At 40.1% G+C, this 21871-nt stretch overlaps 1 protein-coding gene across 2 annotated transcripts in view; it reads right to left on the bottom strand.

Annotated features, from left to right (window-relative positions):
* Positions 1–21871, bottom strand: part of ERICH1 (glutamate rich 1) — an 82055-nt gene that overhangs the window by 2617 nt on the left and 57567 nt on the right. For both annotated transcript variants that reach the window (XM_015820780.1, XM_015820781.1), the window contains exons 4-5: positions 17682–18044; positions 13128–13322 (exon numbers count right to left, since the gene is read on the bottom strand). In XM_015820780.1, the coding sequence (XP_015676266.1) occupies positions 13128–13322; positions 17682–18044 (558 nt within the window). The remainder of the gene's footprint in view (positions 1–13127; positions 13323–17681; positions 18045–21871) is intronic.

Raw genomic sequence — 21871 nt, 5'->3', positions numbered from 1 at the left:
TAACAATTACAGAATTAAAATTAATTAAGAAGAAATATTTAAATATAGTCTAATTAAAATATGATTAAAACCCCTCTAAAAATTGCCCTAGGCCAGTCCCGCTTGTTGGAATAGCCATGTCTTAAGGGCGCGGCGGAAGGAAGGGAGATCAGGGATCACCCTGATCTCTGGGGGCAGCTCATTCCAGAGGGTGGGAGCTTCCACAGAGAAGGCCCTCCCCCTTGGGGTCGCCAGCCGGCACTGTCTGGCCGACGGCACCCTGAGGAGACCCACCCTGAGGAGACCCACCCATGTCAACTGAGAATCCAATCTCGTATATGTATAAAATTAGCTTTTCATCCTGGTAGGTATGCATAAGCTTGGAGCCTATACGCATTAAAGAAGCTATACAGCATAGCCATAAATTAAGGACAATAATATTTTCAGAGCAAAAACACAATGCCTATCTCAAAGGCTCTTCATATAACTTTTCACCCGTAAATGTTCCTAGCAATTTTTAGTAGACTGACCCACTTGTTTCTTTAAATAACTGATGTCATATGCCAAATCTACAGTGTTTGTGACCCATCCGATACCACACATATTCACATGGAATTTAATTGGAATATTACCACTGCAGGCACAGAGGAAAGTATACTAATGATAGCTAACATCCATCTCTGGCACACATGCAATTGGCGTAATTTAAATTCTTAAGACAAGTGGCTGTAGCTGGCAAATTTTGTGTTTGTTCAGACTAGATAGTACCTGTTTGATGGATCAAAGGAGAACACCAGAACAGCATGACAAAAATGTGCACTATCACAATATCCTGGAAGAGGATAAAACCAAACTACTTCCATATGTATCAGGTGCAAGAAGTCAGGGACCAGGATGTTCAAAAATACAGGACTACAAGTTTATCTCATACTACCTATTTACAAGAATCTGAACTACTAATGATCAAGGCAAGTTGGTACCAGATAAGAGTCAACAGACTTCAAGGGGGGGGGGGGCTGGACTTATGTCTCTTATGGGGCGTAGAGATTCCAAACCAATGAGGCACTTTACCCTGCCCTCAAATTCAGCCTGGTCATCTCTTACATATGGGTATAAAGAAAAATGATGCGGACATCTCTATGAAGTCACCAGAAATCAAATTTGACCTGAGGGCACCTTTACTTTTGAAGAATAGAATCTAACTTTAATAAAGGCAGTCCTTGTCATTTGTAGTCTCATTTTGCATATCCAGATTTTGTACATGCGTAAACATTTTGTTTATCCATAGTTTGGGGTGTGGTTTTTTTTTTGTTACTCTTTGTGCCAAATTTTATATTTATTTATTCTTAAGGATTAAGGCTAGGTTACTTATACCTGTATTTCTTTCTCTTTTGGTCATGATAGCTTATGCTAGCCTAGTTATGAGCTAAGCAATCTGTGGCCAGCACAAGCGACCCATAGAGTGATCAAGAGTCTCCTTCAAGAGAAGGAGCAGAGAAGCCATATGAGCCAATCAAGATGAAGGAGGCCAGGAGCTACAACAAAGTCATGCAGAGCCTCACCCAGTGAGATCCATTGTGAGCATAAAGGAGATGATATCTTGCAGACAACAGCTACAGGAAGACCTAAACTCCTAATTCCAAAAGGCACAAAATCTCATTACAGGCAGTCCTCAACTTAGCAGAGCTACAATTACAGGTAGTCCTTGACTTATGACTACAACTGAACCCAAAATTTCTGTTGCTAAGCGAGACAGTTGCTCAGTGAGTTTTGCCCCATCTTACAATTTTTCTTGCTACAGTTGTGAAGTGAATCATTGCAGTTGTTGAGTTAATAACATGGCTCTTAAGTGAATCTGGTTTTCCCAATGATTTTGCTTGTCAGAAGGTCGCAAAAAGTGATCACATGACCCTGGGACACTGCGACCATCATAAATATGAGTCAGCTGCCAAGCATCTGAATTTGGATCATGTGACCATGGAGATGCTGCAACGGTCACAAGTGTGAAAAATGACCATTAGTCTTTTTATTTTCAGTTCTGCTGTAACTTTGAATGGTCACTAAATGAACGGTTGCAAGTCAAGTTTTGTTATCTGTAGCAGTGGTCCCCAACCTTTCTGGCTTGGTAGCTTGGCCTGGCGCGGGGTGGGGTGGGGGGAGGAATGTGTTGCAGGCGTGCGTGCAGAGTTCCATTTGTGCAAGTCGTGCTTGCTTGCTCTCCACTCGTGCGAATGGAGCTTCGCGCACGAGTGAAGTGCTTGTGCAAGAAGCTCCACTCGCATAAGCGGCAGGCACTTGCATGCGAAGCTCCACTCATTTGAGCAGAGGGTGCTTGCGCGTGAAGCTACATTTGCACGAATGGAGCTTTGTGCGCGAGCACAAGTGCCCTCCCTTGCGCAAGTGGAGCTTTGCACAAGGGCACGCTTGCCCACCACTCGTGAGAGTAGAACTTTATGTGCATGCGCTTGCCCATCTCTCCCGCCGCCTGTTTCAAACACACGGCAGTCTAGTAGTGGGCTGTTGGACCAGGGGTTGGGGACCCCTGATCTATAGTTTTATGCTGGACTGGTATGCCCACGGAAAATAAGAATAGAATTGCAGCCATCTATCTATCTTGTGCAATGTTTGTTAAATGCTAAACATCTTCTGCATGATTCAATTTTTAAGGTAGCACCTATTTGATTTCTCTTTCTTTGAATATGATTTCTATTACATGGAAGACAAAGAAGAATCCAAGTTGTGCATAGGAGATAGGATATAAACATCTATTACTAATCTAGAGAATTCACAGAATTATTAGAGGACAGTTCCATAGTTCCTTTTTGTTAAGTGCTTAGAAGACATTTTTAGCTCTCTAGTGGGTGATAATTTCCAAGGCAACACAAAAGAGGACTATTTTTGACTTGATGCTTGCTGACAAGAAAGAAAGTGTTAACAGTCTGGCTTAAAAGAAGAGGGGATTTTAAGGCCAAAGAAATGGTTCGGTTATCTGAGTGAAGGAGGGGAACCTCTTAATATACTCTTGAGATGATGGCATTCCAAACTTAAAAAGACTTCTGGCTATGGCTCTGCCATGATTTGGCTAAGCATATCTCAAATTTACATGTGAAATGCTGCTCTTGCTAGCAGGCTCATATTTCCTGGTTTCCAGATGTACTAAAATCCATGAAGGGCCCACCAGAAGGTGCTCCTTTCATCTAGCTCAGGGGTAGGCAACCTTGGCTCTTTTATGACTCGTGGACTTCAACTCCCAGAATTCCTGAGCCAGCCATGGCTGGCTCAGGAATTCTGGGAGTTGAAGTCCACGAGTCATAAAAGAGCCAAGGTTGCCTACCCCTGAGCTAGCTCATTACACTCATATTCCAAGCAATCTGCTTTATTTGGTGAAGAGTAGGATTGGAAGCAGCTGGCTTAACAATGAATTTATACAACAACAACACCTTTATCGCTGTGAGGAAAGAAACTCACATTTATACCTGGGAAGCAATATATTTTGCATACGTTTATTTATTTCAAAAGGGTCCGATTGGTTCAGTGCTTGCCTTAATAGCCAGAGGGTGGGCGCTTCCTACTCACACAGCACCTAAGATCTTCAGATGGATTCAGATTAAGTGATGGTCATGACTCTTTCCATTTTGATGGTTCAAAAAGTGACATCAATTTTCTGTGATTTCAGCAGTAGGAACTATCACATCTCTTGGGGTGCACAACATGGCATCTGCCTTTCAAAATGTTGCTGGGCTGTCAACTGCTTCCTGCTACTAAAATAAATTTAATAAATAAACAATAAACAAACATTCAAGGATCTCTCTCTCTCTCACTCATTCACTCTTTTGAGGTTGCTGAAAGCTAGAAGCAAATACTTATTCCAACTCTACCAACAACCTAAAGTACTTCCAAGGCCAACATGCTGAAAATTTCATGAGGAATAACCTACTACCATTGGACATACATTCACTGCTATTGGATTAGTAGTATGGAGGTTGCCAAAATCCTCAGAATAGAGCCAAACAATGTGAGCAAGTAGAGCCCCAACAGAAACTTTGTCTAGAAAGCAATCAACCATTATACTCAACCCCTTTATTTTGAATCTCCAAGGAACCTCTTAGTCCATAAGGTGTAGGCCGTCAATCATGAACATGGGTGCCGCGTACAGCAGAGGGAATTAAAGTTTGTTGACTGTCTAGGCAAGACAAAATGAAGCTGTGACTCAGGACCATGCTTGCACTTTTAGATGTGTCAAGCTGCTATCTGGTCTCTGTCTCAGGAGACCAAAAGTAATGAAGAAACAGGAAAAGATGCATGACGCATGGATGTGCACTTGTTGTACAGGGAAAACAGCACTCATGCTTCCCAAATCTAATTTATATCATACCATTTGAGGAATGCAGACTTATGCCTGGGTTTGTTTTACAGCCTTAAAGATAGCTTGATGTATTTTTTTTAACAGCTTGTTTCATAAAGTTAAAAAAGGAATGGTGTTCCTGTGGCTTTATGTTCGATAAAACAAAGACACCAAATAAAAGCAGGACAATTACATTCATCATTCAAATAGGACATGTTGTTAACATCACTGTAGAAAATACATTCCAAGGAGTCATTCCATATAGAACAGCTGGAGATTCACGAGCAGTAAACTTGGAGAACTATTATGTTGTACAAAAGGCTGCAACGTTAGCAACTCTTTGTTGTCAGATAAGATTAGGGCTCCTTAGAACAGACATGTCAAACTTGCGATGTCACCTGACATCGTGTGACGTATCGGAACTTTTCCCCCATTGCCGGCAATGGGGTGGGCGCGATTTCCTTGTGTCCAGCCTACAGGCCGGCAGTTTGACACCCCGCCTTAGAAGGACTAAAAATAAAAATTCTATACACTAAAAAGGGAATTACAAGCTCATACCACAAGCAATTTCTTAGGCTGCACTCCTATATTTACTTTTTTTGGTAAGGCTACCGTACACTAGATGCCAGCAAATAATGTAGAGAGCTCCCTCTATTGCCATCTTCTGGTTATCTAGATTTCTGCAGCCTACATGTACCGTGCTTTCCCGAAAATAAGACCAGGTCTTTTTTTTTTTTTTTGCCTCCAAAAGAGGCAGCAGGCCTTATTTTCGGCGGATGTCTTTTATATTCACCTCCAGCATCTGTGGCTGAAGGAGCAGCTTCATTCTGCAGCTGCATTCCGGCCTGCATTTTGCAGTCAGGCCATTCTGGAAGGTATATGCAGCCAAGTACCGAGCTCGGTTTCTCGGTTCTCGGCTGCAGAGGTCTTGCAGAAGTGACCTATGGATTGAATCCATAGCTTGGTTCTCAGCTGCAGTGGCCTTCCGGAAAGGCTTCTGACTGAGAAATGCTGGCCTGGCTGTAGAAGATGCCGCAGAAGAAGTGGGCCGGTGAGGAGAGGAGCGCGTGGGGCAGCTCCACACACCCACCCCAGCTTGATTTGTAGGTGTGTGCCTCGCCCCAAAACTAGGGCTTATTTTTGGGGTAAGGCTTACATTAGGCCCACCCCCAAAATCAAGCTGTGCAAAATGCCCTCTAATTTTACTCCAGTACAAGTCCCAAAGCTGCAGTGTGCATGCATATTGACATTTTGTACCTTGGTAGTTTCTCACCATACCTGTGTTTCTTTTCTACCATAGTAAATAGGACCGCTTTATATGGTTATGTCCATTCATGTGATTTACAAAAAGGAGAAAACTCGAATATGAAGTGAAAATAAATACTATAGAATATCGGTGACACAAATATGTCTAGCTTCACCAAATAAAACATAGCCACACAACTTTTTATTTTTTTTAAAAAAAGCACACCCAACTTCAATTACAAGCTTATAATATAGGTGAGTTTATTTATTTATTTTATTGTATTTCGGCCTTTCCCCAATGAGCTCAGTGTTATATATTTCAATGAAATCCTACCAGTGATTAAGCTAATAGACTTGTGCAGAGCGTATACTATCCGCCCTGAGAGATAAACCAAACTTGGAAACCAAAGATGTGAAAGCTAATGCTACTTTTATTATCAGACTAGCTGTACCCGGCCACGCGTTGCTGTGGCTCAGTCTGGTTAAATGGAAAAGAAAGAAAAGAGAAAGTGCACGTTTGTAATATGTTTAATTTCACAATGCTTGTGGGTATACAATATTTTTTCTTGTTCCATTGTCTGTGCAGATATAGAGATTGTCTGGTTTTGGCGCTGTTTTTCAAAAAAAGCATGTTTTTACCTGTCACAGGTGTGACATCTATATAATAGTAGGTATATATAAACATGCGCGTATTCGAATGCAACGTTGTGTCAAAATTTCAAAGCAATCGGTGAAGAACTTTCGGAGATTTAAGATTTTGAACTAATGAACATTTACATTTTTATTTATATAGATTATGGTGAGAGAATCTAGCAAGTCTGAATCCTTTTATCATCCTAAGAACTATGGAGAATCAAATGTGAAATGCTTTCCCAAATTCTATTTCTTCTCCAGACCCAGATTTCTTTTATGTGACTGGGTCATGGTTATGCCTCTTCTTCCTGTTCTCAATGTTAATCCTTCGGCCCATTACATACATGTAGTCCTTGACCTACAACAGCAATTCAGCCCCAAATTTCCATTGCTAAGCAAGGTAGCTTAGCAATGTTAAGTGAGTTTTGCCCCATTTTATGACCTTTTTTGACACAGTTGTTAAACAAACCACTGCAGTTGTTAAGTGAATCATGCAGTGGTTAAGCAAATCCGGATTCCCCCATTGTCTTTGCTTGCCAGAAGCTGGCTGAGAAAGTTACAAATGGTGATCACATGACCCTGGGACAGTGCAATTGTCATAAATGCATGCCAGTTGCCAAGCACTTGGATTTTGATCACGTGACCAAGGGGAAACTGCAATGGTTGTTAAATGTGAAAAACAGTCATAAGCCACTTTTTTCAGGCCCACTGTAATTTCGAATAATTTCACTAAATGAATGGTTTTAAATCAAGGATTACTTGTTTACTTTGCACTTCCAAACACTTGCCTTCCACCCTTGGCCTCTTGGAGCAGATCTGTCTGAATTAAAGCTAGTATGATTGTACCACAACCAATATAGTTACTGGGACAGATGGGTCAATTGTCTTATGGCAGGATTTTGTTTCTAAATATATCTTTTAATTCCTTAAGTACATAAGAATAGCCCTGCTGGATTTGGCTTCAGTTAATCTTAGTTAGTTCAGCGTCTTGTTTCGCCACAGCTTCCTTTAATTGCAACTTTCTGAACCGAAGTATGACATATTTTGATGCATGAAAAGTATAAAATAAAAGCCACAAAATTAACTTTTACATCAAATAACAATTTTTGGGAAATCATTCCTTTCACCATTGAAAAACTGCCTTTTATCTGGCTCTTTATCTGGTATGTGAGATTTAAAATATTATGTCATTGATTAGCTCAAAGGCAGTGATTAAATGCTTTAAAATGCAGGAATGATACATTTTTTTGCAGGTTGTTAAGACTATCCATATGATCTACTTTGCATATTTTCTCTGATATGCATGGTGATAAAGAAAGCTTGTATCTGGCCGTGTTTTTAGATGACAGAACCTTTGAAATAATTGTTTAATTATGAAGTATCTACAACACACCGAAGGACTTTCCAATTATTTTGGTCTTTTTTGGAAATCTGTGTCAGAAGGATTCTTACAATCTTATTGATTGGAAAGTGCAAAGGAATCTGAGTTTCGAAATATTTTGCAGTATAATGCATGACTCATCAGAATACTCTGGATGAGTAATATTATATAATTTTTGCTTGAGATGTTATGGGTACCTGAGCATACATGTTTTAAATGCTTTGAATTAAAAAACCAATTCAATAGGAACCTGCCACAATGGGAGACAAAACATTCAGCATGACCTCTGTTTCCCAGAATGCCTCTGGACCTCACATGGATCACACAAGTAACCAAATGTACTTCTCTATCAAATTTTGTCAGGTTACACTGGTACATATGTTGCTTAAAACATAAGCAAGACTTTCACATAGGCATCACAAGAAAAGATTAAAAAAAATTTCTAAAAAGTTTGAATTAGAAAATATATTTCTGCAAGATTAATGGATGGTTTAAAGCAGGCATGTCAAACGTGACATCGCGTGACGTATTGGAGCTTTTTCTCCATTGCCGGCAATGGGGTGGGCACGGTTTTGGGATGACGCTTCTGGCCCGCGGGCCGGCAGTTTGACACCCCTGGTTTAAAGTACAAAATTGTTACATGCAGAAGAAATAAAAGGAAGGCATGTATCATCCCTGATCATATCCAAACACAAGGATCTACAGCAAGCATGTCAAACTCGCGACATCACATGACGTCACGCAACATATTGGGACTTTTTCCCCATTGCCGGCAATGGGGTGGGCATGGTTTTGGTGTGACGCATCCGGCCTATGGACCGGCAGTTTGACATGCCTGATCTACAGAATCTGCTTTGCCAGAATGATGAAACAAACATGGCAATGTCATGTCTTTATGTACATGGGATATCACGCTTAACATACAAAAGTGGGGAGCTTACATTGTAATGTTCATATTGTCACTTGCCTCCATCTTATTCCCATGGATGGCAATGACTCCATAATATAATTGTTTTTTCTCTAGTGGATGCAATAATCCATACTCTAGCTATTCTGAGGTGAAGGCCATGTGTGTCTTTTACATTTCCAAAATTTACATTTCCAAAATTGCCATACTAAGCACAATAGAATGTTATGAATTCCTAATCCACTGGCAACAGCTATCACCATCAAAGATAAAAAGACAAAACTGTATTTAGAGAAGGTAATATACTTCCTATAATCCCTGAGGTAAACTGTAAAACTATTGATCACAAATCTTTGCTCACAGGAATACATAGCCAAATATGGAACAAAGTCCCTTGTGCACCAGATCTCTTTCAGTATCCAGTGTATTTAGATGGCAATAAATGTTAAATAAACAGAATTGAAATCTGTGTGCAAATTGAACTGTGGGGCTGATCCACAGGTAACCCCTTCCCCAAATTTTATTGTTAACCTCACCACAGGTAACCCCTTCCCCAAATTTTATTGTTAACCTTGGGGCAATATATTTCTAGCTGGCTAGAAATAGCTAGCTCAGAAGAACAATGGATCTAGATCGTTCTTTCTTACACATTAATCTTAGAACAAACTTTTGTTTTTGCTGAATTGAACCCATGAGAGCTTCACTGTATCTAAAATGGCTTTTAATTTACTATCATCAGGAGGAGTTCTATCAAGAAATAAATCTCTGAATTTAATGCCTTTCTGCTACTATTAATTGCATGAATTTATCTCAGTGGTACTGTAAAAGCTGGCATAAAAGAGGACAACTAGTGAATAACTCAGTGCCAGAAATTGTCCCCATTTTTCCTAAGCAAGCAAATTATTCTCTAAAATTGATTCAAAATGGATTCGGCAACTTTCCTTGGCAACAGACTGAAAGGATAATGCTCCTTCCAAAAAGAAAAGAAACAACACCAATTTCAATTATTGACTTACTTGTTGCCGACCACAGCCATCTTAGAAAAAGCTTTAAGTATAAAGGTAATTCTCGGGTTATGGATACAATAGAGCCTGCCAATTATATTCGTAATCTGAGGATTCATTAATTGGATCACGTTAAATGAACGTGATCCCTCCCTGCTTTACCCAATGCATTCGCTAATCGAATGAGCAGATCACTGAGTGCCCATGACGTATCTCAGGGTGGGGAAGACCATGGGAGGCTTAGTGCTTCCGACTGCCCAAGGCTTCCCCAGACCCACTGTGATATCTCATGCTTCTCCCCCCCTCCCTCCGTCCTGCCCCACTGGGTCTCCACAGGCACCGGGCCTGTGGAGATTCACTTGCCTTTTGAAGATCTCTAGGATCAAGCAATCTGTCTCCGCTCCAGCCTCTCTGCCTCGGTTTCTTTGCCTGCTCCTGGCACTATAAAAGAGAGTGGTAAGAGCAGAGGCAAAGCGGGAGGAACCCATCCTGCTCAGCTTGGCTGATCACCAAGGCTGCTTGCACAGGACACCCAATCTGCTCTTGGAGCACCGGGCAACCTTGGTGAGTCTGAAGGAGTACGAGATCGCATCCCTGAAGACTTCTGTTCTCTGGGGCAAAAGCTTTTGGTGTAGAGAACAGAAGCTTTTGAGGACGCAATCTCACACTCCTTGAGACCTCTGTTTTCCACACCAAAAGCTTTTGCAAAGGGACAGAGGCCTGAAGCAGTGCAAGATTGCTCTCCCGAAACCTTCTGTCCCTTTGCAAAAGCTTTTGGCGCAGAGATCAGAAGCCTTTGGGACGCGATCTCACACTCCTTCAGGCGTCTGTCCTCTACACCAAAAGCACTCACCGAGGTTATCTGGCACTCCAAAAGCAGATCAGGTATCCTGCGCAGGCAGCCTTGGTGAGCCAGCCAAGCTGAGCAGGGCACACATGTCCCACTCTGCCTTTGTTCTCACCGCTCTGCTTCGGAAAGCCCGGAGCAAGCAAAGAAACCAAGCCGCTGCGCAAACTCCACAGCAGAAAGGCTGGAGAAGAGACAGCTGGCTTGAAGAGAGAGAAGAAGTGGTCAGCTTTTTCTGGAACTCTGGATTTTCGAAAGGTAAGTGAGCGATTGGTAACGGGGTGGGGAGGAGCCGATAGACTAGCATAGCAGGGCCAGTTCCTGTGGGGGGGGATTAGGCAGAGGGAATGATGTACTGTTTCTGTAATCGGTCGTAAGAGTGAATGACTGCCACGATGCTGCAACATTTGTAACTTTGGGACTGTGTTGTAAGTATTTTTTTTGGGGGGGGTCGTAACTTTGAACCATCACTAAGTGAACTGCCGTAACTTGAAAACTACTTGTAACTATATATTGGAAAATGATCCACTTACTTCAAGTAGAACAGCTGACTGAAAAATCCCAGATTCTTCCCTCAACATATAAACATATTCTGCATTTTTTAAAATTTAGTGGATATGAACATAAAAAAAAGAGTTTAGCAATACATCCTGTTTGCAAAACTCATTTTCATAACAAAGCAAAAAAAGCAATTATTGTGGTTTTTGTAATTTTTAGCTATTTTAATTATTGCATTATAATTTTAAGTAGTAACTGACCTATATCTTTATTCATGTGTATTCCCAAGCATAAACTTGTGAAATTAAAGATTTAACTGAAATAACTAGAAATATATGCCAACAAAAGAGTTCCAACTTTTTACACTTTATTATTAAATCTGAATAAGCTTGAAATAAAAAAGCAACTAACACACGTGTACCTAAAATAACTATGCTCTTAACCTTCAACAGATTAGATAAAAACAATATGTGTATCATATATAAACATTAATAATAAGAAATATATTATTTATTTATTTTTATCCCACCTTTATTATTTTTACAAATAACTGAGGGCAGCAAATATATCCAATATACTTTCCTTCTCCTATTTTCCCTAGAACAACAACTCTCTGAGGTGGGTTGGGCTGAGAGAAAATAACTGGCCCAAGATCACCCAGCCAGCTTTCATGGCTAAGCCAGGATTTGAACTCACTGCTTCCCACTTTCTAGCCTGGTGTCTTAACCACTACACCAAACTGATTCTCATTAACTAGTATTCCCTTAAGGAAATGGAAATTGTAGCAAACAAAGGAAATAAATTTGTAACTATCAGATCAAAAATCAAAACAATTAACATTTCAAAGACCTTCATTCCATCTAGATAAATGAGTAATAAACAGCTAATACACAATAATATATTATATTAGATATCCAAATTATGGAATCATATGTTCTAATGAAGCTAACTGGATCAGTTCAAATAACATAGTCTATGTTATCTTTTGATCAATTTTTCAATTAGAGAAGCTAGGATATTTTTATTTCAATTTAACAATGCAATTTTTTACTTTATTTTTCTGCCTTCAAGTCAATCTAGACTCCTGGTGAGAAATCCAGGCAGTTCTTCTTAGCAACATTTTGGAAGTGGTTTGTCCACACCTTCTTCCGAGGGCTGAGAGAGGGGGACCAGCTGACAGGCCTAAAGGGGAAGTAGAACTCACCATCTCCTGGTTTCTAAATGCCTTAAACAACAAATGGGCTCTCATAATTCTATTGATCATTTTGGAATTGTAGAGGGTAGGATATTTTTATTCTTGATTTAGCATAGAAATTAAAGTACATGAATTTACTAAAAGAAAGATCTGATACTCTTCTCATTTCTTCATCACGTGTAGTTGCTTACTGGATGCAATGAATGAATTTCCCACAAAATAAAAGTATGAATATATTAGCTAGAATCAAGGGGCAGACATACCACTAATGATGACAGTTAGGAATCTTTGTGATCCTATAGAAAATTATTTCCTTTCTCTCTGCTAGGGAATGTAGTGCCCATTTGCTCTACATGTTCTACACTTCTAAGAGAAGTGTACTAAGAATTTAACTACAATAGCTTCCTTTTATTCACCTTAAACTTTAATCTCTGATTGTCATTGTATAAAACAAAGCTTTTTCATTCCTGCTGGGGTTTTCTTTTCCCCCCTCAATGCTAAGAATCAAGCATTCCATGAACTGGAACTTGATATATGCCAGCCAAAGATGTTCTGGCAATGATGCTGTTCCATATAGGGGATACATTATATAGTAATAAGCAAAACCTTGATAGACAGATCTGTATGTTTTCTTTCTGGGCTAGGAGTCTTTCCATAAAATAAGGGGCAGGGCTAGGATTAAATTTGATTTCCTTTCATTAAACTAAATTAAATATACTTAAGATGATTATTCTCCTGTCATATATTTAATCAATATCTCCCATCTGTCGGAACACAAATTATATTTGAGAACCATTTTTAGAGCTATCTGGCAAGCTGCACAGAAACTGTGCAAAAGATCATGAAAAGCCATGACTGACCAGAAATCTATTTCAAGATTTAAATTCTCTTTTCCCGTACAAGGAACTTATTTGAAGTTAGAAAAAAGAATCTACATTGTGTCCTGCAAAGACACTCTGCACAAAATCCTTTGTATTTACACGAGCATTAATTATTTAAAAAGAAGAAATTAAAATGCTTGAGAAGAAGAGTTTTACGGGAAATCTGCATCCAAGGAGGAATCGCGTAACCAGCTTGGATACATTCAACTTACCGTGAGGCATTTCTGAATGAGTGCTGAGGTCTTTCAGGGCAATATTTAGTTCCTCCACATTCTGCAGGAGAACAAATGATTTAATTTGATGTAGACGTGTGATATCTGATGCTGACAGCGTGCCAGATTCAAGGCTCTTTAAAACCCCATGGACGCTTCCGAAGCTCTCAGCTAACTCTGCACATTTTGATAGCTCTTAAGGGAAAGAAAAAAGGAGCAGTTAGCAAGGTTTCTCTTGTTTACAGTGTACAGAGAGTCTTCGGCTTACAACAATTCATTTAACAACCGTCCAAAGTTACAATGGCACTGAAAAAAGTGACTTATGATAGCTTTTCACACTTAATGACCGTTGAACAATCCCTGTGGTCATGTGATCAAAATTTGGACACTTGGCAACTGGTATGTATTTATTACGATTGCAGTATCCTGGGTTCACCTGACCACCTTTTGCAACCTTCTGACAAGCAAAGTTAATGGGAAAGCCAGATTCACTTAACAACCATGTTACTAAATTAACATCTGCAGTGATTCATTTACCAACTCTGGCAAGAAAGGTAGAAAAAGGGGGCAAAACTCACTTAACTATCCCTCTTAGCCACAGAAATGTTGGGCTCAATTGTGGTGGTAAGTTGAGGACTACCTGTAATGTATTGGCCATAACTGTTTTAAATCACTTGCTTAATGTCTGACCTACATTGCTGTATTGTTTAACAGTTGCTGTTACTGAAAGCCAGACTGGTTGTCTCCAAGCTGATAATGAGGTTTGGGGCGGGAAACTGTTATTTAAACCTATTGGTTGCCACCTAGAGGCTAACTGTATAAATAGCTGTGCAGCAGCCTTTAGGGCTGCTTCTGTTCTGAGTTAATAAACTTGTTTGCTGTTTCAACACTCTGCCTCATTCAATGCCTACAGAACCGAAGATATAACACTACCTGTATGTAAAGGTTCATATTTGCCTTTTGATTCCATTGTTTTACTTTTGTCAACTTATTTTAAAAAATGATATAGAGAAACATTTACCCAATTGGAAATGAAAAAAGACTATGAGAGACTCATAGCACTATGTTTCTGAATCTGGGCCTATTAAATTTGCCAGGTCCATCCTGCTCTGCTGGAACTATATAAAACCATGAGGTCACACATCCTGAGTCCAGTCTGAATGAACATCAAGTGAGCTTATGCTGAGAAAATACAGGCATTACACAGAGTGTGACTTCGACCTGATATTTATACGAAAAGAGCTTCATATAAATATCAATGTTTAAAGGCTAAGGTCCACCTTTACGTGCATAATCAATGACTGGACTCAAAATTATGAATTCCATTTAAAAGGATTATGGGATGAGATGGCAATTGTGTCTCATGGATCTTCCATATATATGTTAACAATCCCTTGGTGCTACAGCCTCAAAAGAGGAACCTATATTTATAAAACAACTCATCCCAGTACAGTACTACTATTCCCTAATCTGTGATTTAAAGTAAAATCATTACTAAAATAACATCAAGCATACATAAAAAGAGGCTGAAAGGGGGAGAGAAGCCATCCACCTGTTTATGAGAGACTATGGAAGGAAAGTGAATAAGAAGCATTAAGATGCTAGTTATGCTAATATTTGTAGTAGCGCAAATTGACTATTCCCAGTGACAATGTAAATCAAAACAGAAGAAAAACTTTCTTTCACAGCTAGAGCTAATTATCATAGATAGAAAGACAGATAGGATTTTTTTTCACATATTTTTCAAATATGAAAATAAACTTTCTTCACTGTATATCCTTTCACATTCCACCCCTTTCTTTCTGCCCAATTATCATCTCTGGTGGTAAAGCTTTAAATTTACATTCCAACGAGGGTTTGCAGATGTGTTTGAAATTCAATTTGAACAAAATAAAGGAATCAGTATTCAGCACAACTACTTCCACATCCGAAAAATGCAGGATCATTTTCTTTGAAATCTCCGCCTGTGGGTGTATGATGCCTGCTCATAAATAATTTACTGGACCTTTGTGCCACTGCATCTTCTGGAAAGTGTAGCATGAAATCACAGTATACACCACTGTCCCTGTACTTCAGAAATTAAACGGAGACAAAGAAAACAGATTCTGAAGCTTATGTGAAAAGGGGTGGTTTCAGTGCATGCATTTAGAAATGCATTTCATTAAAATAAGTTATGATTGTTCATATATTCAAGTACATTTAATAACATAGTTCCTTACATCTGCTGTTGTATCGGAGCTATCCTGGAAGTAGGCATCAAACAGAAAACAAGAGCAGGCAGGAAGCTTGAATCAATACAATGATCTGTACATTATGTGAATTTGGCTTCCCCATTAACTTTGCTTGTCAGAAGATCGCAAAAGGTGATCACATGACACTGCAGCCGTCATCAATACGAACCAGTTGCCAAGTCTAAATTTTGAACATCTGACTGAGAAGATGCTGCAACAGTGATGTGAAAACGGTCATAATCTCTTTTTCAAGTGCTGTTGTAACTTTGAATGGTCACTAAATGAATGGCTGTTAAGTTGAGGATTACCTGTACTGGTCCACAGCCAGACACACTTCTAACTATATCACCACCTTCTGAATCAGCTACAGCTTCCAATGTAGAAGACACTGCAATAGTCCAGATATGAGGTGACTAAGAGTTGAGCGATTTTATTTTCTCCACTTTCTATCTTCTCTTTTCATTCTTTTCTAATTTTTAGATTGTATTAGGTTCTTTTTTATCTTTGTCATTGCAAACTTTAATAAAAACTGTGTTTTTATGCCTCCACTAGGCCTTGGTAATGCATGCAAGGTTGGCCATTCCTCCAGAATAAGATCATAGATGATCTATTACAGACCAATCGTGGTATTCAGAAGCAATGGCCAGAGGTCAAAGCTTCTGAGGATACAGAGACTTGGCACTGGAGCTGAAAAGTGGAAGTGATTTTAAGAATTGATTACTTTCCCATGAATGGTCCACTTCCAGATTCCATCTGTATTCTTCTTCTGCTGCATGAGTGGCACAGGTTGGGTGGCACAGGTTGAGTAGCTACTTCTGCATGAGTGGCAGTATGAAGTCCTTCATGGCATGAGGCCTGGCTATCCGAGTATCCTTGTTTCTCCACCTTTCTCATCCAAAAGAGATGACACAATCCTGGTCCCAAGTTTAAGTAAGTGTCATCCAATAAAGATGTAGAACTATACTTTCTCTAGAACAAATGTTTTTCAACCCTGGCCACTTTAAGATGTCTGGACTTCAACTACCAGGATTAAAATTGCCAAGGTTGAGGAATGCTTCTCTAGAAGAATATCATCTTGGAGGTTTGAGTGATCCCATCCTTACTGGGACAAACCTTGAAGACCTGATCCTTTCTTAGACAGCAAGTTCAGGAACCATGTGCCTTCTGAGGGAATTGCATGAATATGTTAGCTGTGTTGGTTCCCAGGTGACTGTCTACTTTCCCCCTTTTATTATACTGGGCATATTTTTAGCTGATATGCTGCCCAGAATCATTATAGGTTGGGTGATCTTATAAATTTGATAACTAAATGAAGACCTTATTACCAAGGGCAGTGGAAATGTCTTCTTGTTTCCTGAGTATAGGAACTAGGACTGGTCATATCTTCAAAAGGGAGTAGGGTTTAGCTTCAAAATAGTTTTCAATAAACATCCTCTCCAAGCTGAAGCAATACAGTCCTTTTTTTTTTTTAAGAGGGAAGCACTGTGGAAGGAGGCCGAAGGATACGTCTTCTCCTGCAGTCTTGGCTGACGTGGTTCCAGGTTCGGTGGCTTTGCCAAACAGAGCAGAAATTCCCACACTACAGACTGGGATTATGCATCTGAAAATCTTCAGTTGACACTTGAGAAAAAGGCTGACAGGACTCGCCTCCAACAGCTCTGGGCCCAATCAGTTCAAGGCGACATTTTTAGGGTTTGTTTTGTTAAGGCCTTCTCTTCAGAGGAGAGTACAGGGAGTCCTTGACTTACAACAATTTGTTTAGGGACCATTCAAAGTTACAGCAGCACTAAAAACAAAAGTGATTTATCACCGCCTTTCATACTTATGACCGTTGCAGCCTCCCCATGGCCACGTGACCAAAATTCAGATGCTTGGCAACTGGTTCATATTTATGATGGTTGCAGTGTCCCAGGGTCATGCGATCGCCTTTTGTGACCTTCTGACAAGCAAAGTCGGTGGGGAAGCCAGATTGACTTAACAACTGTGTTACTAACTTAATAACTGCGGTGATTCACTTAACAACTGTGGCAAGAAAGTAAATGGGGCAAAACTCACTTACAAATGTCTCACTTAGCGACAGAAATGTTGGACTTAGTTCTGGTCATAGGTCAAGGATTACCTGTATCATGTCGCCTTAACCTGCAAGGTGAATCTAAAACAGTTTGTACAGGCTCAATAGGATTTATGTATGTACTGTATATCCTTTCTTTCTCAAATTGAGAGCACAAAGCCATCAGTCTTTCTCCCTCCCTATATTCGACAGTGAAAAATAATTTGTTTTCCTCCCTTCAAGTCACTGTCATACATGATGAAATATACCTACTGTCAGAAAAATAGATTTCCAGTGTGCTTTGTAAAAAATCCAGAATGTCATCTGCTTTATCTGCAACTTCAAACTCTCTTTCTCTCTTTTCTTCAGGCATATATGTGAAATCAGTAGCAACTGGTTTTCTGAGCAAGCCAGCTGCTCTCATTTTTTCTTTTCGCCGCTTCTTTTTCATTTTCCTCTTTTGGTTTGGAGTCAAGTTTGGACCCTCCCTGGACTGCAGCTGCAAGTTATCTCCAGTCAGGTGTTCAGGCTCTCCACATTTTGCTGGACTTCCATGTCCAACAGCAGGCGTTTGAAAAACGTTCTTCTGTTTTTTCTTCCGCCGCTTTCTGGGAAGTTGCTTTTTGTCATTCTCCTCTGCACATTGAAAGGAAAACATAATGGACTGTAAATATAATAGGGGATGTGAAGCAATTTGGTTATCTGGATAAAAACATCCCTTTTCTCTAAGACTGTGATGCTTAAGAATCTCAGATGGGGGGGGAAAGGGAAGAGAGAAACAGAGAGAAGGTTTAGTTTGATTACAAATAAGGCAGTCCTTGACTTACAACAGTTCATTTTGTGTGGGTTGAAAGTTACAACGGCACTGAAAAAAGTGATTTATGACAGTTTTTCACACTTACAATTGTTGCAGCATAACCCATGGTCACGTGATCAAAATTCAGATGCTTGGCAACTGACATATTTATGACGGTTGCCATCTCCTGGGATCATGTGATCACCTTTTGTGATCTTCTGACAGGCAAAGTCAATGGAGTCAATGGGGAAGCCAGATTCACTTAACACCTGCAGTGATTCACTTAACAACTGTGGCAAGAAAGGTCGTAAAATGGGGCACAATTCATTTCACAACTATTTCACAGCAAAATGTTGGGCTCAACTGTGGTCGTAAGTCAAGGACTACCTGTACTTTTATTCTTTATTTACCATAATATATTCTTCATTAATGAGTAGCATGCTCTCTCTCTCTCTCTCTCTCTCTCTCTCTCTCTCTCTCTCTCTCTCTCTCTCTCTCACACACACACACACACACACACACACACACAGACAAATTGGTATCATAAGGAGTCTACTTTTTGATGAGCGGGGATTGGCCAACACAAAGGAGAGAATGAAGTGATATGAGAACAAATTCTGGGTGTTACTATTTGGTTTGGATGGAAATGAGGGCCTCTTTATTTGTGTCAAAAGCACCTACAGATTATAAACATATAACATTCAACCCTGAGTGAATAAAATAGACATAAAATAGGTCATAAAAATTTACCACATATAAAAATATGTAAATATTAACTAAATGTCATTTAGTTTTAATCCTATTAAATTATTAGGATTAAAATTAAATGACATTTGCTCAGGATTGGGCTATATAATATAATAATATCATATAATAATAATAAAGTTGGAAGGGACCTTGGAGGTCATCTAGTCCAACCCCCTGCTCAGGCAGGAAACCCTATACCATTTCGGACAAATGGCTGTCCAGTCTCTTCTTAAAAACTTCCAGTGTTGGAGCATTCGCCGCTTCTGAAGGCAGGTTGTTCCATTGGTTAATTGTTCTGAATGTCAGGAAGTTTCTTCTTAGTTGTAGGTTGCTTCTCTCCTTGATTAGTTTCCACCCGTTGCTTCTTGTCCTGCCTTCAGGCGCTTTGGAAAATAGCTTGACTCCCTCTTCTTTGTGGCAGCTCCTGAGATATTGGAACACTGCTATCATGTCCCCCCCTCCTCCTTCTCTTTATTAAACTAGACATACCCAATTCCAGCAGCCGTTCCTTATATGCTTTAGCCTACAGTCCCCTAATCCTCTTTGTTGCTCTTCTCTGAGTCTCAACATCTTTTTTACATTGTGGTGACCAAAACTGGATGCAGTATTCCAAGTGTGGCCTTACCAAAGCATTGTAAAGTGGTATTAATACTTCACGTAATCTTGATTCTATCCCTCTGTTAATGCAGCCTAGCACATGTCGACAGCATTCATCCATACATGTTGAAAGACACCGTAGCACGTGTGCGATGGATTATTCTTCTCCACACAGACTCTTCACACAGAGTATCTTCTATAGGGAAGCCCCCATATGAAGATGAGAGCTAAAAGGCTAAGATGCAACTTTACAAAAGTGGAAGAACTGGAAGGAACTATTACAATACCACCAATTTTATTTGTCTTCCTCTTAATTAAGCAAATTACAGCTTAGAAGAATGTATTCAAGAAGCTTCAAGGTCAACTTAAATAATTTCCAATTACATACTAGGTAACATGGGAGATTCCTCCCTGAGATGATTGTTTATAAGACGGCTTGCTATGTTCCCAAATAAAAAATATTTTTGATGGCATCCCATTCTGATGCATATTTTCCTGGTTCTTAAGTGTCCTCCAGATATAACAGAATTATAACTATAATAGGACTAGAGTCAGTGTGGTGTAGTGGTGAAGGTGCTGGCCTAAAAACCAGGAGGCCATGAGTTCTAGTCCTGTCTTAGGCATGAAAGCCAGCTGGATCACTTTGGGCCAGTTACTCTCTCTCTCAGCCCAATCCACCTCACAGGATTGTTGTTATGGAGAAAATAGGAGGAGGGCGGAGTATTAGCAGTAGTGGGATTCATCCGGTTCGCACCACTTCAGCAGAACTAGTAGCTAATTTTTTGTTGCCCAGGCCTAGAATGGACTTCCGGAAGCGGCATTCACACAGAGAACCGGATGTTCACATATTTGAATCCCACCACCGAGTATTAGATATGTTCACTACCTTGAATTACTTAAAAAAATAATAATAAAAGTGGGATACAAACCTAACAAACAAACCAAACAATAACTTTCCTAACTCTAAGAAGCTTGATTGTTAGTCAGAGTGGTCAGAAAATCTGAGAATCAAAATTCCAATTATTCTGGAGTAGAGCTAACACATCTGGGCTATAAAAATCTGGATGCCAGCAAAGTGGAACTTTTAAAAACCAAGATCCTCCAAGAAAATGCTGAATGGCTGACGGGTGGGGGGGGGGTGAGGGGAGAACAACCCATCATCGACCTACAGCTGTATGGGATATTCTTCTCTCCCCTTTGCCAGGGAGGACAGAAGGGAGGGGAAGAAAGACACCCCCCCACACACATTTGTCCTCCTGGTGCAGCGCTGTAGAATTGTCAGTGTAATCGAAGTACTCATATAGTGTTTTCCTGCCTATCCATCCCAAGCCACAATTTCATTTTCCATGAATTTATTTTAAACCCTTAAGCCCTTTAGGGGTAACAGAATTATTCTCTAGAAAGTGATATGTACACAAGTGGCATAATAAAATTAATGCCAATGCCCTTTTATTCTAACAGTCAGCCTGCCAGGTAGACCAGAGAGGAATCACGACCAGATGAGCTAAATCTACTTTATTATAAGGCTACATTAACAGAATCTTGCAAGTCTGAAAGTACAAATCTCCTGCCATCTCCTTTACGGAAACTGAGGAAGGTCTCTTCTGAGCCTCTTGTTCCACCCATCCCCTTGGTAGCCTCTCTTCCTCTCTTCTCCCAGGGTCTCTCTCACCTACTATTACACTGCCTTCTTCTGCAATTATTTTTGTAACCAGTTAATGATTGAGAAGGCCTTCATAGCTAAATCACTTTAGATTGTCTATACAATAATGACAAAGAGTGAAATGAGCAATCTTATTTTTTTCTGGGCCATAGCTGATGACATCATAATGTTATTGAAGCAAGCAATGATCGAAACGGCCCCCGCTTTTGGAATTTGGGGAAGATTTAATAGGCAAAATGGGTAGCGGAGGCAAAAAAATTCTACCCCTTCCTTCAAATTTGGGGGAAGGGGCCTGATATTTTCAGTAGACAAGAGTTTTCAGAAGAGCTATTGGAATCTTAACTCTCTGCTGTGCTTAAAATATCAATTTCATGTCTTAACGTATCTTAACATGAAACTTCCCCCAAAGAATGAAAATGTACTAATTTGTCAGCTCAGCTCAGCCCACCCACCAAAACTCTGGGGACACGAGCCTGGCTCCAGGGAATTATAAACGCTTCTTTGCGGGAGGGTGCCTTCCCCGCAGCCCTAAAGGAGGCGGTGGTGAGGCCCCTCCTTAAGAAGCCCTCCCTGGATCCAGATGTGTTGGCAAATTATCGTCCAGTCTCCAACCTACGCTTTGTGGCGAAGGTTGTTGAGAGTGTGGTTGCACGGCAGTTT

This window comes from Protobothrops mucrosquamatus, unplaced genomic scaffold (genome assembly GCF_001527695.2).
Source record: "Protobothrops mucrosquamatus isolate PMUCROS unplaced genomic scaffold, P.Mucros_1.0 scaffold1182, whole genome shotgun sequence".
Classification (NCBI taxonomy): domain Eukaryota; kingdom Metazoa; phylum Chordata; class Lepidosauria; order Squamata; family Viperidae; genus Protobothrops; species Protobothrops mucrosquamatus.
Note: the sequence above shows the minus strand (reverse complement) of the source record. Positions and strands in the feature narration are given on the sequence as shown.